This window comes from Scardinius erythrophthalmus (genome assembly GCF_964197995.2).
Source record: "Scardinius erythrophthalmus genome assembly, chromosome: 12".
Classification (NCBI taxonomy): Eukaryota; Metazoa; Chordata; class Actinopteri; order Cypriniformes; family Leuciscidae; genus Scardinius; species Scardinius erythrophthalmus.
In genome coordinates this window covers 38,718,705-38,734,579 of record NC_138232.1, presented here as the reverse complement: position 1 = coordinate 38,734,579, position 15,875 = coordinate 38,718,705, and the positions used below count along the sequence as shown (strand labels likewise).

General features: G+C 37.5%; 1 protein-coding gene across 2 annotated transcripts in view; it reads left to right on the top strand.

Moving 5' to 3' along the window:
• Positions 1-15,092, top strand: part of pcdh9 (protocadherin 9) — a 261,961-nt gene extending 246,869 nt beyond the window's left edge. Inside the window, exon 5 of one of the 2 annotated variants that reach the window (XM_081381418.1) lies at positions 12,876-15,092. In XM_081381418.1, coding sequence (XP_081237544.1) covers positions 12,876-13,246 — 371 coding nt within the window. In that variant the 3' untranslated portion in view covers positions 13,247-15,092. The remainder of the gene's footprint in view (positions 1-12,875) is intronic. The other variant, XM_081381417.1, reaches the window with a different exon arrangement.
• Positions 15,093-15,875: the final 783 nt, after the last annotated feature.

The following is a 15,875-nucleotide window of genomic DNA, read 5'->3' as shown; positions in this document are numbered from 1 at the left end:
ACATAATAGAGTAATTTCAACTTGGATCAATATTTCATGTCTAGCCAATATATTTATTTATTTGGCAAGTCGCTGAATAATAAGCAGTATAGTGTACATTCAGCCAGTCATTATCTCCAAATAAAGCCCTTCAGGGTGGCTGACTGCACGTTATATCTTATAATGTGTCATTTGTAATGTTTGCTGCCAAAATGCGGGGAAAATTGTAAACCACTGCAGGAGAAGTTGAAATAAAAATGTTGCTTTGTTGATGTATTTCTTGTAGTCCGTAAGTGTTTTTGTTTTCTGTTACCAGCGGTTTTATCAAAGACATTTGCATCGAGCGGCTCTCCATCGCCGATGCCAGTGGCCTTGAGATACTGACTCCTCGAGGGGTCACCCTGAGCTTCACATTTATAGAGCCTGACGTAATGTTGGCATGAGCGCTGGGACCATTTGTTCTCTCTGGATGGGCGTGTGCCAGCCAGAGCTCTGGTAATGGGTTGGGTGGCAGACGGAGACAGTGGGTGCATGAGCACTTGAGAGTGTTTTTCCATTCTGACTAAAGCAATGGTTGTGTGTCCGAACAAAAGCTGGAGGTGGACTGGCAGTTCTGCCATAAAGATCTCCTTTCACAGAATTCATTTGAGTCCATTTACAATAATGACGTAATGTATGAATGTTTTTTTTTTTTTTAGTCCCTCTATGACATTGGATGAGCCTTGTGTGTGTGTGTGTCTCGATGTTGGGGAATTACTATCCATAACTAACATATACTGCTAACTTTACTTTTTTCAGTATTGTGACATTAGCTAAGTGGTTTTTACAATAGTATGGCCTATCCAGTAATCAGTAATGAGTTATCATGAAAAGTCATTACTTCGCTATGATTGTGTTTTGTGTTGAAGTGAACTGAGGCAATAATCACAATCGAATCTCATTTAATTCGGATTTAAATGATTCACTCGAGGAATCCCTCTATATTTTTTTTTATTAAAATGAAATATTTAATTTAATTTTGGTGTCACCATTAATTTAATTATTTTATTGTTTTGATGAAAATATTATTCAGTAGGATTGAATAAACTTGAATTAGGTAGTTTACTGTCCAACAAAAGTTTATTTTTTTATTTTTTATAAGGACATGGAAAATAGTGTTATTAGGACCCAATGGAAAGATAGCCAGCCAGCCAGCCAGCCAGCCAGCCAGCCAGCCAGCCAGCCAGATAGATAGATAGATAGATAGATAGATAGATAGATAGATAGATAGATAGATAGATAGATAGATAGATAGATAGATAGATAGATAGATAGATAGATAGATAGATAGATAGATAGATAGATAGATAGATAGATAGATAGATAGATAGATAGATAGATAGATAGATAGATAGATAGATAGATAGATAGATAGATAGATTTTTTTTATAAAAATATTTGATAATATTTTATTTTTAAAATATTCTCCCATTTGCATCAAAGTAGTTGTACTCTTTTCATTTTGGTGCAAACCACTGTTTTAAATGGATAGCTTGACTAAAGTCTACGTGTTTTAAATAATGAGTTGCTTGTGGTTTGGCAAACTACAGTCTGAATTATCTTCCCCAATGTTGATCTGTCCAAACCGCAAAGAATCAAGTTGACTCTTCATTAGTGTTTTCTGTTCCAGCAACCGTACGCCTCAGTGTGGTTCATCAGAATAACTCATTACTCACTACCTTACGATGGGAGTCATTGAACTGAGATCAACATGTCACCAGTGGAATGCTCATGTGCGTTTTCATGCAGGTTCAGTGTGTTTCTCCAGACTGAAGGCTGTGTCGGTGCATGTTCTTTATTAGCCGTTTATCAGAGTAAACTTAATGAACCTTGCCCTTGGCTTGACTGTTCTATTGTTGCTGTACTGGAGCGAGGGACCATCTGATCAGTACCGTCTGTACAGCACTCCAACACCTTCTGTCAACTGTGAAGTATGCATCTGCTGCCGTATGTGCGAGTGTGTGTTTATGCATTTCAGATGGCATTATAGCTTGTACTCTATATGCCTCACTTATAAAACATGAAGCAGAAGGTATTTCTGTATAAATTATGAATTGTTAATAAAGTAAAATAAAATATTAGCAGATACTGTATTAAGCAGACAGTCTGCTAATACTATAATGAGAGTTAGTTGACATGTAGTTGCAAAGTTACTTATAGTTAGTAGAATGTCTAAAGTGGACCATCAAAATAAATTGTTACCAAAAGAGTGGATTCCATCTATTTAATTTAATTTATTGTATATACATCATATGAATTATCCTATTTTCCCTTTTCACACAGTAAAAAATAGGACAAGGTCTCGGAAACTAGAAAAAAAAGCCAGCATGAACTCCCACATTAATATTTTCGTAGCCTTGTGAAAATCTTTTGTTAGTGAGTTATTCATGTAATAATCCATCTGGAATCATCAGCTGAAATGATCCATCTAACCGTTCATTTACTAAAGCAATAATCAGTTCACACACTAGCAATTACTGCAACAATGTCAGTGACATCTCTGTAATTATCATAAGAGACAATGAGAGACTCAGGTGCCGGATGAACTGGACTCTTCTGGACAGAGGTTTCATTGATTGTATGGTTTCTCCATGTAGACATGATGTGTGTGGGTCAGTGACAAATAAGAATGTCTGTAAGAAAAGGAGAAATCCTCATATTCTTGAATCAACTTTTTTTTTTTTTTGATGTCATACCATTTGACAACCTGAAAAAAGTCTAAATATCTGATATTTTTTGGAGATGTGCTGATATTAACACACAGTCATTGGACTCTACAGGGTTAATTTGTGTGATGTAATTTCATTTTTAATTATTTGATTGTCATGTGACAACAGAAGTTACAAAAGTTTTCCTAATGTCAGTAACATTTCATCATTTAATATTTAAAACTGATTTAAATTTTCTTCTTAAAGTTCTCTTTCTAATAACTTCACTCTTTTAATTTGAGTTTTAATCATTTAATTAATTGCAATTTCTGCGGAGTAACCCCACTTTGACACTGACAAAATAAATTAATTTAATTCAGACGTTGAAGACATAGTCGTCTTAAAGGTTGTATCAGCGATTTCAGGCCCATAAATGATCACATTCATCTAATATTTCCTAACAATCCGCTAGCTGCCCGCCCCATAAGCATGCCGTCAAAAAAAAAACGCGTCTCTGTAGGCAGCCTAGGCTCTGAGATCTGCACACAAAAACAGTTGGGTTCACCAACCACTCAAAATCAAAATAAATAGTGTTCCAACCAATCACTGTCAGGAGTGGGTGTTGTGAGGTTTTCGTGTGCAGCTGTCATAGGCAGTCATGCACGAGCGCAAGGCTGCCTACAGAGACGCGTTTTTTTGACGGCATGCTTATGGGGCGGGCAGCTAGCGGATAGTTGGGAAAGATTAGATGAATGTGATCATTTATGTTTGGGCCTGAAATCGCTGATGCAACCTTTAATTCAAGTCATTGTCTGCATTAATTACATTAGAATGTATTTAAAAAAAATAAAATAAACTGTGTGTACTCTTAAAAATACTTGGTATTTCTGAAGTAGAACAACTTCCCTCCCTGTCATTAAAGATGGCAGTACACACATGAACAGGTTTTGATTTCTTTCCAGCATCCTGCAGTCCAGCCTTTGATCATCGCACAAGGTGACATGTGCCGGTTGAGGGGTGCCATGGTGATGCTGGTGTGACAGGTGCAGTCATCAGGCTGACTGGAGGTCAAACAGCAAGCCAAACTAGGGCGAGGGCGTCACGGCAACCGAGCGCCTAGACGACAGGGTGTCATGGCGATAGAGGCAGGAGACAATCAAGGATAAGAGAATGAGAGCCATTTCAATTAATAACAAAGACAACAACAAATAAAGAATTGTGAAAAAAATTATCCATGGAACTATATATATATATATATATATATATATTTTTTTTTTTTTTTTGAAGAACATGTAAGCGTTTTTTGTTCCTGCAAAAATAGACAGAATGATGCTGAGGCGTTTTTGGTTGTTGCTATGATGTCTCGAAGTGTTTTACCATGTTTATGTGCAGTTGCTAGGGTGTTCTGGTTGCTTGCTTGCTTTTGGTATTAGCCAAAAAAGCTCACTCATACACACACATATATTATACATACAAACTTTTATGTTAGATATGATTAATCGCTTTTGATCAATTTGACAGCACTAATATTTATTTGGTTTGAGTAGGGCAAACTTAAACTAATTTGTTTGAACAAATTAACTTTCATGAGTATTTAGAACTTTCTTTTCACAAAACTGACACATTTTAAGTAATCTGAAAAGTTTAATTGTTTTGAGTTTAATTAACTTGTTTCTTTTAGTGTAGATGAACTTAAATTTAAATGAAACTGGGCTGGGATTTCCATTTCCCAGCATGCTTTGACATGACACTCAAAAGGCAGAGTAAATTATAAAATTAAGTGTTTTTTTTATACTGTATATATATATATATAATATATATATATATATATATATATTTTTTTTTTTGCAAGATTAATGTTAACTGGGAGGTTTAGTAGTGTTTGATGCTTTGCTCTGCTAATTTAGAATACTTTTTCTGTTGTGTATTTTGGGGGTTACCATCTTGGTGACGAGGTAAATGTCAAATGTTCTTTATTGCCATACTAATTCACCAATTGCTATGCTAATATATATGCCAATATATGGCATAATTTAAAGGTGCTCTAAGCGATCCCGGGAGACGTTACTCCTTGTTAGCGTTTGAATTGTTGTCAAACAAAACGGAGGCTAGCTAGACCCTCCCTCCTCCTCATCCCGTCTCTTCCCTCCTCCCCTCCCTTCCGGCATAAAGGAAAGTCAAAGTAGTCACTACAAACAAAGTTGAGTTTTACTGATACTTCATTCAATGTGTAATGTCACCAAACAGAATGCAGAAAAAGAGAAACATTATCTTAAAATCGTTTCGCCACCTGAGGTTATAACTATAGCTCCCATACAAGGACGCAATAATAGCACGTTAGCGTCGCGTTTCCCAGTGAGCATAAACAACGGCGGCGTCATAAACAAATTTAGTCAAAGTTTTTAATAGCCTATAAATGAACATTCAAATTCATAACAAACCGTGGGTGAAAACAATCATTCACACAAATTGTCGCCCTACTGTGAATTTGCTTGATCATTTACAATAGAGATTGATCGCTGCTAGAAACATAACGTTATATGTTGTATTCACCAAAGTTAACGCTGACTGCATAGTTCTAGCTAATTACATCCTTGTGTTGGTTTGGCGAACATGAACGTCAGTTTAGAAAGAAAAATGGATTTACCTGTTCTGCAAAAACAGAGCAACTGAATGTCGGATTGGAAGCCCTTCTGCCAGAGGAGTTCTCGCCACCTTTCGAAGGTTTTTCCGAAGTAAATTCGGTACTTTGCGCGTTTCTTATCCTTGTCACTCTTCTTTGCGATTTGTTCATCGGAACGTCGTCTCTCTGGTCGTGTGTCGGCCATAATTCAAACTTCCCTCTTCATGCTTCTCTCTCCTCCACACCCCCTTCATGTGTACGCGCACTAACCCCCCAGACCCCACCCTCAAATACTTCTTGCCAGTGATTGGCTGGAACTCTGTTTATTATGTTTCGTGGTGCGGGTGAGCCCAGTTTGTTTTTGTTGCCGTTTGTGGAGCCTGTGGTGTCTAGAGAGACCGTGTTTTTTTCCAGTGTGTTCAGGGAACAGGCAGCTAGCGGATAGTGAGGAGATGTTTGCTGTATGTGACAAAAAATGTTTTGGCCTAAAAAACGCGTGACATTGCTTATAGCACCATTTTACTCTACTAGTATCTTTGAAGTCAGATGATACTTATGTAAAAGAGTCATCTAATTAACTGTTAACTGATCTCAAATTTACCAACAATAACTCCTTGATGAAAAGAGCCTGCAACGTTAACTGCTGTTATCTGGCTTCTCTTTTCATTACGATAGACGTACGAGTGAACGAACACATCTTTATGAATAGGGAGATGTCAAACACAATGAAAAACAGGTGGCATGATATTCCCTAAGCTTCCTGCATGTGCTATTGTATCGCAGCCCCAGTTGCCTGCCACATTTGACAAAAAAAGAAAAAAGAAAAAAAGACGCAGCACAGCTAATTTTCTACACTCTAAAAAATGCTGGGTTGTTTCAACTCACATTTGGTTAAAATATAGATAAACCCAACCTTTGGGTTTAAAACGTAATTAAAAAAATTAAACCAATGGCTGTGTTTGTCTGTATTTGACCCAACCATGGTAAAACAACCCAGCATTTTTTGGAGTGTAGGAAATCATCTGGAAAAGTCATATAATTGGAAGAATGACCCAAGCTGAGCTGCTGAAAAACAAGCATTTCAAGGATTTTATTCTTTTTGGGTTTTTTTTCACAAGGGCGATGGAGTTGACTTTCGGGAAGTCGGAGAGCGATCATTATACACGGAAGAACGCATCAGTCACGGCACTTATTTGTAAACATGATATTTTGGAGGGGTTGACGGCCAGAACAAAGGAAATAATATGTTTCCTATTGACACAGTTCTGCTTCCATGTTTCTGTTTTAATCAAGGTGTAGCTCGAGTGTTGCTTCTGATTGTATTCACCTTGGATGCCATAACCTTGACGTCAACATAATAACACTGCGGAACAAGATTATTACGCCAGGAGTCCTTGATTGTGAATGTTTTTAATCCATGTCCATGGATCTGTGGAAAAAAAAGACACACATTTCACATTTCCCTCTTCTCAGATATCATTAAATGTTAAATGTTTAGTCATAGAGCATAAATCAGATTGTAAATCAGGAATAGTGCCTAATTTCTTTTAGATTCATAGAGAAAACGAAAGCTGTTGGTATTTTCTTTGAAATAGATCCAGTTGTTTGGTTCTTATCACCTGAATTTGTGTGCTTGATGGTGCTTTTTTGAAGAAGACATGAAATGGTTTCCTGAATGCTTTTAGCGTATGATGTATGATGATAGTGAAGGTGGCGTAACACTAAGCTTTAGTAATGCAAAATGATTTCAGACTCCACATTTCAGTAGTTTAGCAGGATATAGTGTGGCATTTAAATCTTCTGTTGATCAACAGAGCATTCATTTCCACTTTCAGCAATTGGTTCTTTGGTTCTTATCGCTTAAATTTGTTGTCGCAAAGGCTGTCTTGATGATTTTTTTTCTTTAATAATGTGAAAGGATGGAATGTACACAATAAGACTGGTGACACAAGTAAATAAGGTCTGTTTTTATTTTATGTTAACTTATCACCAATGATTGGACCATCTTTGATCAGTTTGGTCCAGGCCAACACAGCAGGACCGTACGGTGGTCGATGTACGGTGGATATGGTTCGTCTGTTTGAGGCAGGTCTCGTGGAGCACCGATTTGCATGTTAATGGAAGATGCAACCGTGTCAGCAGAATGGAAATCACAAATGAAGGGACAAAATGGGAAGAGAACAGAGCAAGAGTAATTTAGTTAACATGGCTGGAGCAGAGGGTCATTTGACATGATCAATCTCAGTATGCGATTGAAATGATTTCATCAAGACGGAGGGAACTGGGAAATAGGTTTGAAACGCATTGATCGAAGACACTGGGGAAGAATTGATATCACTGTTGTGACCTAACATTTCCCAGGTTGAACTGAATATGTGATGTATTTCTTAGTAAAGGTCGTTGTTGTAAAATGACTGTCTAATTCCTTTCTTACTGTTGCTTTTTAAAGTCACCATGACATATAAGGTGACATTTTGTTCAGTGTTTATTATGCAGTAATTGATTTATCCATTTTTTTTTAATTCATGTGGCCTCATAATCTTTAATCATAAACATTAACTTTTGCGGACAATAACCTCTCCCCTCCAGAAACCTGTCAGAAATTCGCAAATGACAACGATCCAACAAACCAATCAATTCCCGATGGACATAATCAAGTTCCGCCTTATCTGTTTCACTCAGACGTACATCACAGTAGGTAGGAAAGAAAAGATGGTCACAATTTCCGACTTTACACAACTCCTAACCACAAGTATTAAACTTTGCTGCATAACTTTTTGCATAACATAAGAATCTGACAGATAATAAAACAGACAAACTAGTACGAAACCACTTAGCAACCACCCATGAAACTCTAGAAAAACCCTAGTAAACACCTAGCAATGTCCTAGCTACCACATTTTAACAAAAAAGCATTACCTTTCTTAATATTTCTCTTACAGCCCATAGTGAACAAATGGGAGGTTATTTTTGAATTGAGGAGTAAGGCTAATCTAACATCTTTTATTATCCTCACAGTGCGTCAGTTATGCAGTGATGCACTATAAAATTATAGTAGGGCAAATTAATTGTAATAATAATTTAATAATAAAAGTAATAATTATAATAATTTAATACATTAATTGAACATGCCAAATCCTCTTGATAAGGCAGATGGCTGATGCTTCTGGCGATATCTCGATATCATTGCCTAGTAACCACCCATAACACCACAGCTAAATACTAAAACAATTAGAACACCATAGCAATCACTCACCAGAATATCATTAGGACTTGAGGGTGGACAACTAACCAAAACACTCTAGCAAAACAACTAGCTAAAAAAAAAAAAAAAAAAAAAATGCCATCCTTCCGGGGATTTTTTTGCAGTGGCAAGCACTACTCACATCTCCTTCAGTAAATGTGAAAATCGTACTCCCTTTCTCTCTCTCCTCTCTCTCCTCTCTCTCTTTCTTTCATAATTGTTGTCACTGAACACAGCACTTTATATGCAGACCAGCTGAATAACCTCAGGTGCTTGAAATACAGTCTTTTGAACAGGAAAGTCATTCAAAAGAGGAGCTTTTTTAAATAAAGGAAATGCATTTCATCGTTGGAGTTTGAGGGTGAAATTGTTTTCTTCTGTGAAGTGTGTTTCCTCTCTTTTTCTATCGTCCTCCATTTCCTGTGGTGCACAAGGGTTGTCTGTCAAAAATCAGAAAATCCTCTCAAATTCACCATAAAGTTACCGTGGTTTGAAAGCTCTCACACACATAATACACTGCTGGAGCAGGAAATGTGGGGCAAGTTCAAACAGAGACACACTCTCTCCCTCTCTCTCCTCTCGTTCTCAGCGCCCTCTCTCTTTCCAATCTCATTTGTGAAATTCATTTTCCTGTCACTGTGACTCAGTCTCTAATTCATCCCTCATGATTCCTCATGTCAGTCCCATAATGCCATGCTCCTATGCCTCCTCAGAGACCATTAGAGGAGTGATAGGGATGGACTGTGTCTAGCTCAGTGATGTGAGGGTGGTTTGTGGGGAAGGGGAAGGCAAGGACTCACAGACCATCAGTGCACTGTCTAATATTGTGCTCAAAATTGGCTTTTCCAAAATGGTAAGCTCCAATCTGATTGGCTGGCTCGATGCAATTACCTGGAGTCAGGGTGCAGAGGCTTTATCATTATGCCAGGAAACAAATATATATGTTTGTAAGTTCCAAAAACAGTTCAAATAAGCAAAAATTAGCTGGAGCTGCCAGAGTTTGGGAGGTTCATGCCATTGGAACTGTAATGTTCTTAATTCATTGAGGAAGTTCTTTAGGGAATATGTTTTGTGTTGCTTAAAGGATTTTGAAATTCTTCAATTTGAAAGGGGACAGATCCGATTCGATTTCTTTACAAAAAAAAAAAAATAGCTAAAAGTAATAATGCTTTTGTTCAGCAAGTATGCATGAAAATGATTAAAAGATTCATATAAGACATTTATAATGTGCCAAAACATTTATATATTCAAATAAATGATTCTCTGGAATAAAAAATTAATCAGCACAACTGTTTTCAACATTTATAATAATAAAATATTAATTGAGCAGCAAATCCACATATTAGAATAATTTCTGAAGGATCTTATGACACTGAAGACTAGAGTAATGCTGCTGAAAATTCAGCTTTGATCACATAAATAAATAAATGTATTAATATAGAAACAATTCTCAATATTAGCATAAGTATCATAAGAGATCAAAAACAATGGTGTGTGTATATATATATATATATATATATATATATATATATATATATATATATATATATATGTATACCCCCCCCCCCCCCATTTCCAAACATTCTTTTTGCCATTAATTGTAATAATCCAGTGAGATTTGTGTATGCACAAGGAGTCTGACAACAGCCGGTATGATCTGATCTCACCATCATCGAGTCCGTCTGTGATTACATGAAGAAACAGAAAAAACTGAGACAGACTAAATCCAGAAGAACTGCAGGAACGTCTCCAAGCTGCTTGAAGAAACCTTAGGCATGGGATATTAACATGCCTAAGACTTTTGCACAGTACTGTATTTACTGTGTGTGTGTGTGTGTGTGTGTGTGTGTGTGTGTGTGTGTGTGTGTGTGTGTGTGTGTGTGTGTGTGTGTGTATATCTCCATCCTTTGGTGCTGACATGGCATTAAGCTGTTTAATATAATATTAAATATTAATGTATAATATTCAGTGAGCACACCTATGAGTTTTGGCCAATTCTGGATTTACGTCACTGAACTTAAGTGAACTTTGGTTGATTACATCCTCTACGCAGTTGGTCAGGCTCTGATGCCACTGTAATTGTACAACAGAAACTTGGTAGCAGCTCCACAACCAGGACATAATGCCGTTTCCTCATTCACTTCGAAGGGAGTGGCAGTAGCAATTAAACCATTTTGACTCCATCTGGTAGATTAAAAATGCCGAATGCCTGCAGGAGCCTCAAAATTACAGAGTGGCAGCACAAAAAAATAACAAACTCCTTTCAACATTGCCATCACATTGGAATAAACACATATGTCTGAATGTGGGGAGGCTGTTCTTTTCTACAGTTAGTTTATTTTCTCTTGATAACAGACGGGAGTGACAGGTCTCCCCCCGGGGATAAATATTTAAATTCACATGGAAATAGGACTGGCTTCTATAAATGGCACGCGCATACAGTACGCCTTGTAAAAAAAAGTGACAAAAAATCTCTGAACGTCAGCGTGTATTGTGGATTCATTATTATTTGTTGCTGATGTGATTGTTGCTGCATTATTCCACATTTTTATCACACATTATGGATGTAAATCAGCCATTATTTGCATTGCGTGCTCTCACACAAACATGTCAGAGTGATGGAAATATCGATTCTGGCCTCTCGTTCAGGAGCAGGTATGGAGCTTTAGTCCTGATGAGAGATAAGAGCCGAATCTAACGCTGGTTTATGGGACGCTGAAGCACCAAATGGCCCATGTTATTGGCTTGATGACAAGAGGGGAATGAAGCTGCCATGTTAGGAATAGATTAACTCCAGAGGAGGGTCGATCATTGAGAACCTCCTCTTTAAATCTGGATCCATATAAAAAACACTGGTCAGGGTCGGCCCTTCATACTTATTTTGTTTTGTAATAATCATATGTTTTGTACTACAGTATGTACTGTATATTGTACAAATTCATACAAACTTGCCACATCATAACATAGTTCTCGTGAGATCAGGTTGGGTGTGACAGTGAAAACCCATACAAACAAACACTGAACATGTCACAGTTAGGCTCAATTTATTGTGATTCCCACCCCTACTCAAGAGACTCTAACTTTGATTGATACTTAAAGAGAAAATACAAGAGCAATAACCATTGAGAATGTTGGCATGTCTTCATAGGTTAGAAAACAGAACTAACCAAGAAAACAAACATTGTTTTCTGTTGCATCTCGCTGTGTTCTGATTATGTTGATCTTGGTATTAGTCATCTGTCCTTTGTCCCAATGTATTTTAAAGTGATGCCATAAAATCTCTTGCTTCAGCGATTCTTCCATTTCCTGCGGTAACTCTGGCAGTCACTTATGCTTATCACACCAATTATGTAGAGACATGGCACTTTGGCTTTTTCCCCCTCATCAGACGCTCATCTTTTCCCCATTTCATGTGTTCATCGGCTCCGTCCGGCTACAGCATGTGGCTGTTTTTCATATACAGTTCATACAGTTCTCGCAAACACAAATCAGCGATCTCTGATCTCCCTCTACGGTGCATTTTTCAAAGCCTTTTGTTCATTGTAGGAAATGTTAGAAATGTTAGTTGTTATGGTGGAAATTAGAAGCAGAATTGAAACCCTAGTGCTCCAAACAATATTGTATTACACAAAGTGTATGAATAATAGATGCCTTGTGTCTGGGATTCACAGACTGGTGTTAAAATGAAAGTGTGTTTTCAACAGAACGGTATAATATTACAGCATTATGAAAGTGTTTGGCTTGAATGCAGGTCGTAATCATGATAATAATAATAATAATTGATCATTTAACTTAAAATAAAATTAATTATATTAATATCTGTACTTTTTTTGATTGATTTTTCCTTTCTTTTTCTGTTGTCTCTACACGAGACATTTGCTTGTGAGGATTTATCATGACTAACCTGCAACTTTAATGACGCTTTACTGAAATCACAGTATCTTTTAATATGTGTTTGATCATTTACTCGTTTTATGTTAATCCTGTCCAACCAGGATTAAATAAAATACACAGAGTGGCATGTTGCAAATACTAAATGACTCCTTAAGGATTATCTTCATTATAGTCTTGATTATATTTGACAGTGCAGTTGAGCCCATGATACCACATCGATTCCCACAATGCACTTTGCGTCCTGGAGTGGGTGGAATGTCAGTGTTATTTTCAGTTGTCTCTTTATTCAGCATGTGTTTTTTTTTTTAGGAAATTAGATCTGATGCAAGCCTTTGAGACATTATGTTCATCTCACACAGCTTCATTTTCATCCACTCTAGGTCTATGCTTTGGAAGTTATGAACTCGACACACAATCCTTAATCTTTTCGCTTTGTTTGTGTCCACAGATGGACCTCTAGGACCGAGAGGCTTGGTGGAGGCCACAGAGATGTGCACCCAAGAGTGTCTGGTGTTGGGCCACTCCGACAACTGCTGGATGCCTCCGAGCCTGAGCTCGTATCCTTCGCCCAAGTCCCCCGTTTCCTCTTTCAACAACCAAAAGGAGTGGGCTAAAGAGAGACTGCTCAATGGCCACACACTGACCCGCAGCTGGAAAGGTGAGCGTGGAAGCCAGGAGCAGTTTGGGGACAGGAAGACCTACGGGAGCTCGGAAGGACATTTTGGCAGCGCCGGTCACATGGCCGACATCCCATTGGCCAGCCTGAAATCTTACCAGCCCGCCTCTGGCCACGACAGTCCTAAAGAACAGCAGCTTTAAGAGTGTTTTTGGGTTCATTTTGTGTCCATCTTCTCTCTCTCTCTCTCTCTATCGGATCATCCCAGCAACTTTTGAGAGCTTTAGTCCATTCCTCCTTTTTTCCCCTCCTTTTCTTAGATCGATGCCTATGCGGTGTGATAGTTACGTGTATGGAGTAGACATAGACTTTATCGCTTATGCAGGACAGTATACTATGCGGATCCGACTCGCCGACGGCCCGTCTGCGGGATCTTCTCATGCAAATCCATAACTGCCCTCAAACTCTCATGGTTTGCTGCAAATTCACATTAAAAGGGATCATCTTATACTTCGTCTTGAACAGAGACTGCAAACAAACGTTCAGGATAAACAAAACAGGGCTATGCTCTATGTATCACGGTTATAAAAAAAACAAAACAAAAAAAAAACAATATAATGGCTGACCAATATATACAAATATTGTGACGTGGTTGTTTTTGAGCTGTTTTGGAACTATATTAATCTACACCATCCGAGAAAATGGAATCTACAAACTGAGAAAGCTTTGTGCTTATTAACACTGTTAGTATCGTTTAGTCTGTCATCGTTGAAGTGTTTGTAAATAGGACTTAATACTAACCGATTTTATGTACTTGTAATAATCACATGGAATAGATCAGTGAACATGACAGCTGTCTTTTATCATTCATCGTATCGGCCTTTTGTCATTGACGTCATTGTCTTCTGGAACAGAGGACCACAGTCTGGATCTGTAAAGCAAACATACACATGGTTACACACACACGCACACACACACACCCCCTCTCGAGGAGAATTAACGAACGAATCCTGGATGGTAATGCCAATCGGTCATAACATTGCACAATTGCCCAGTTTTTTGCATTTACTGAGTCGATGAACCTGGCAAACTTATTTTTTCAGAGCTATTTTGTATTATCGATGTAAATGCTCAATTTCTACTTACTGACACGGAAAGCTTGATGTCTTTTCCTCTAAAAAAAAAAGAAGAACGATGTTACAATTCAACAGCAATATATTTGTAAATTCTCGACATCTAATTTCAAATGTCATTCTTGTACATGTTTAATTGAACTCGTGCTTTAATTGAGAGTAGTATTTGAAAAAAAAAAAAAAAAAACTGTTTCTTTCATACAATATCGTGTATGCCCACGATTTTTGACGCAAGAGAAGTGAGTGTAGTTTTCATGTCTGTGAATTCATGACATATGCTACGTATCGTACCGATCTAAACGATCTCCGGCAGTGAAACATCAGCAGGCCCTAGTCTCTGAATACCGAACACAGTAAATGTTTGTCAGGCGCCAACATACTCAGTCATTCCAGAGGAAGAGTAAATAAATAAAAAATGCACTGTCCAAACTGGGGAAGGTATTAAAAGAAGAAAAAAAAAAAAGTGAATAGAACGTGATCAAAAGAGCATGTGCATTATACAAGGACTGAGATTTTAGTTTGATTTCTGTTTTTCCTTTAAATGTTTGGGCCGTTCTTTTTTCCCTTCTTGTCACATGGCATGGCAGAAAGTTCAGACGATGAAACCGCATGCTTACCGAGACAAAATAGCTTTAAAATGACTTAGTTTCACCTTCTTTTCATTGGGTTGATGATTATTGATTTGTAACGCAGTGAGGTCATTCATTTTGTATAGCACTTTTATGTTTGATCACAATATTTAAAGTACAAAAAAGGGTATAAAAAAACAATATGAAAAGAGACAAGAGTGGTGTGAGTTGCTTTCAGCAGTATGTTTGTTGGTTGTGGGGACGTTTGCCATCATAGATATTAAACAGTTACTCCTTGTTACTGCTCTACAGGTATACCGCTACTGCAATAAATGTTTTAAATTGTGCATGTTTGTGCCTTGTTTTGTTTCTCGCTAGATTGACTCGTCTTCAAATGCTACATTTATTTGATGGGAAAATTTAACAATTGCTTCTACCATGTGTTTATGCTCATTAAGCAGTTTTATTGCTCAGTGATTGGTCTTTAAAAATGTCACCAAATGTTTAAATGTTTGTGTTCATATTCAATTCTTGAACTTAAAGGCACAATATGTATTTTTTTTTTTTTTTTGCTTTAAAAATAGCAAAAATCACTATATCTATGTTATATATATTTTTTTTTTTAGCTGTGTACTTACATTATCCCGACTGTTTCCAACTTTCAAACCAGGAGAAATTTTAATTTAATTCGAAGACATGGACCGTTTCTTTATTTCCGTTTTGTCGCAGTCAATGGCGTCACATCCGCGTTGTCCCTGGTTTCCGCTCGCACTGCCATGGTAACCAGAGCTATGAACCAGAGCCCTTTGATACTAACCAAAGCGACAGACGTGGACAATGTGGTTCGCAATGTCTATTTGCACGCTGTTGTTGTTTCGTTCAAACATTATGGACCATGGCAAGCAGACTTTGGATAAAAAATGAGAACTAAAACGAGAATCAATATCAGCGCGGTGTTTTCGAGATGCCTAGAGCTCCCATAGACAGTGTATAAACGAGAGCTCCACGTCCGATAACGTACTTCGACCGCTCCTACATGTACTTTATTAAACAGGTGAGCACATTTACATAAAACTAATCAATGTTATATAGTTCAACAATGATAAAATTTTATAATATGATCTGTATGT